Source organism: Diceros bicornis, chromosome 31, assembly GCF_020826845.1.
Source record: "Diceros bicornis minor isolate mBicDic1 chromosome 31, mDicBic1.mat.cur, whole genome shotgun sequence".
Classification (NCBI taxonomy): Eukaryota; Metazoa; Chordata; class Mammalia; order Perissodactyla; family Rhinocerotidae; genus Diceros; species Diceros bicornis.
Window position 1 is genome coordinate 19,100,110 of NC_080770.1, and position 3,582 is coordinate 19,103,691.

Below are 3,582 nucleotides of genomic sequence, written 5' to 3' on the forward strand. Positions count from 1 at the left end.
GCCAATTCCAGGACTCAATGATGAATGTGGTTGGAAGGGGTAAAATGTCCAATGACTTTTGTCCCTTTTGGGAAGAAGATGCTATCATCCTAAGAATTGATATAAAATTTTCAGCAGGTCCTTTGTTGGGCTTAAAGCATGACATTAAAAAAAGCACAAGAATTTCTCTCAGAATCTTGGTTTGAATAGACTGGCCATAGCAACATGATAGAAAGACAAGGACTAAACAATTGAATAGTACTTTTCTATTTTGAAGATAGTAGGAAAGAAGTTACTCCAGAAAAACTTCCCTGGGTAATGGCTGATAGCTATTCTTATGTAAAATTAAGATTTGCTTGCCTTTTTGATGAATTAGCCTAACATGGCAAATTTTTGTTTTTCTATGTGCACCATGGAAATCATATGAAATAGTCTTCTGTGCAAGTTGAAACAATCTTTTAAATAATCAGACAACTCCTTGGAGAAAATGGTCAGATAGCTAAATGAGATGAAATATATCCTCAAGTCGTAATGCAGCTTTGTGTCCTCTGTTCTCGTACTGATGAACAAAGAATTCCAGGTCCCCATGAACGTGTTAAAAATTCTTCCTTCAGATTGTGAACAAGCCTGCACAAGGTAAGACAACTGCAAATATTGTTAACCAGGCTTCACAATTGTGTGAATTTCTTCATTATGTAAGAAATTAAATCACTTTGAAATAAAGCAAAGAGTACAATTCTAGTTTTATCATTTAAAAATGTGTGACCTTGAGAAAATTAATAAGATGTTCTGAGCCTCAGTTTCTTCAACTATGAAATGGGATTACAGTTTCTGTTACTGTAAGTATTAAATGTGATACATTAAATTGTTAGTATGTGATGGAAATCCACTATAGGAGTTTTGAGCAGTGGATTGATACAGTCACAAAATGATTTTTAAAAAGGACCCTTTGCACAGCTTAAGGAGAAGAAATTGTTGGAGGGTAGAAGGAACGTGGAGAACTTTGGCAGTAGGTTATTGCAGTGGGCTAGGGAGAAAACCAGGGTTGGGAAATGATCCAATTTGTGACATATTAGAAAGTAGTGTCAAGAGGACTTTTAAAGGCATCAATAAGTAATATGAGAACAATAAAGGAGTGAAGGACACTGTGAGATTTGTGGTCTGAACAATTTCATGGAAGGAAGTACCATTTAATGAGATGAGGAACATCTATGTTTATTAGGGAAAATTTAAAATTTAGTTTATAATACTAAATTGGCATCCAGTTAGAGATGTCTAAAATTGGAGATATTGCAAATAAACATTTGAAAATTAGGGGAGAGATAGGGGCTGAGACACAAAATTGAAATGATTCAGAATTTATTGGTCACAGAAAAGTGAATTATCCATCTAAAGACCCTAAGAAAGCAGTCTCAATGAGATCTGAGACAATCCAGGACAGTGCCCTTGCATTCATAATTTGATCTACTCGCTTTGAATATATAAATTACTTTAAATGGGTCTCAAGTATTATACTTCTGTGACTTTATGAATGGTGCAACTTTTCATGGAATTCCCTTCTCATTTTCTTTTGTTCTTTCATTTTTCCTTTAAAACTCAGCTAAAACATTCCTTCCTCTGGGAAGCCGTCTCTGTTACCAGTGTGATTGATGTATTCCTACACTGTGACACTTAGCATTGTGTGTATATTTTTATAATGGCACTTATTACATTGGCCTAGAATAGACTGATCCCTCCATATATATCAGATCACTGAGGGTAGACAACTATGCCTTCTTTAACTTCATAATTGCAGTGGGTATGACACAGTTGACACAAACAGAAACTCTGTACACGTTCTAATAATTGAACGAATAAATAAAATATTAAACTTACAGTACATTTAAAATTTTCCCCCTTGCTTTGCAGGTAAAGTACTTCTAATATCTGAAGTCAGAACCTATAAAGATTAGATGGAATCAAGGAACAATGTGACTTACTTTGTCCTCTTGGGCCTCACACAGAATCTGAAGGAGCAGAAAGTCCTTTTTGTTACGTTCTTGCTCTTCTACATTTTGACCCTGGTGGGCAACATGCTCATTGTTGTGACTGTAACTTTCAGTAAGACCCTGGACTCCCCAATGTACTTTTTTCTTGCTAGCCTATCAATTATGGATGTCATTTATTCCTCTTCCATTACCCCCAGACTGATTTCAGACTTGTTCTTTGGGGAAAATACTATATCCTTCCAGTCTTGTATGACCCAGCTCTTTACAGAGCACTTTTCCAGTGGATCAGGGGTGTTTATTCTGTTGGTGATGGCCTATGATCGCTATGTGGCCATCTGTAAGCCCTTGCATTATTTGGTTATCATGAGACAGTGGGTATGTATCGTGCTGCTAGTAATGTGTTGGATTGGAGGTTTCCTGCACTCAATAATTCAACTTTCCACTATTTATAGGCTCCCATTCTGTGGTCCCAATGTCATTGATCATTTTTTCTGTGATATGTATCCCTTATTGAAGCTCATCTGTACTGACACCTGTGTCACTGGCATCTTAGTTGCCGCCAATGGAGGACTGATCTGCACTATTGTGTTTCTGCTCTTACTCATCTCTTATGGTGTCATCTTGCACTCTCTAAAGAACCTTAGTCATGAAGGGAGGCGGAAAGCCCTCCAGACCTGTGGTTCCCACATCACTGTGGTTGTCTTCTTCTTTGTTCCCTGTATTTTTGAGTATGTGAGACCTGCTAAGACCTTCCCCATTGACAAATCATTGAGCGTGTTTTATACAGTCATAACCCCAATGCTGAACCCATTAATCTACACTCTGAGAAATTCAGAGATGACAAATGCTGTGAAGAAGCTCTGGAGAAGAGATGTCCTACCTTATAGTAAATAAGTGCATCATCCACCATGAACAGAGTCATTTGACATTAGGGTCCATTTCCTTGAAATGCAGAAGTCTTCTTAAATCTGATGCTGACTTTCTTTTCTTCAAAGAATTTATGATAATTATAATCTAGGAAGGAACTCTGATTGTGCCATTATTTACTGTTCCCCTACCTGCTAGAATGTAAGGTCTAAAATATCTTGTTTATCACTCTACCTAGAAAACTGTAATGCCTATATAGAAGGAGTCGATAATATGTAATGAATTAGAGAGGAAATTTTTATACAGTTACACTAATTTTTAATCAATTTATGTATTTCTCTTTTTAGTGTTTTCTGAGACAGTGTTATTTTTAGATTCTTGTCATTTAATTCTTATTATTATAGTATTTAAAATATTTAATGCTGTATAGACTGTCTATGAAATTTCAGTTGTATTATCTACACTTTTAGTGTAATATTTCTATCTTTTTAAAGAAAAATTGAAGTGTAATAGGTAATAATAAGCAGTAAATATAAAAACCATCCATAATGGGATAAAGTGTAGAATAAATTTCCTATTTATCTGTCAGTGTAGTCTCCAGTCCTCTTCCCCAGAGACAGTCACTTAATTTGTTTCTTAAGATTCATCAGGAAATAATCTTTGCAAATGCAAATGTATTCAAATATATTTGTGTTTTTTCTGTGTATGTAAACGTTTGCTTTTACTATGCAACACCTTGAAGGTATTT

General features: G+C 35.5%; 1 protein-coding gene across 1 annotated transcript; it reads left to right on the forward strand.

Moving 5' to 3' along the window:
* The first annotated feature begins 1,916 nt into the window (after window positions 1–1,916).
* LOC131395692 (olfactory receptor 4A47-like) lies at window positions 1,917–2,861 on the forward strand. Its single transcript, XM_058527532.1, has one exon. The coding sequence runs from the start codon at window positions 1,932–1,934 to the stop codon at window positions 2,859–2,861; it is 930 nt and encodes a 309-aa protein (XP_058383515.1). The 5' UTR covers window positions 1,917–1,931.
* The last annotated feature ends 721 nt before the right edge of the window (window positions 2,862–3,582 follow it).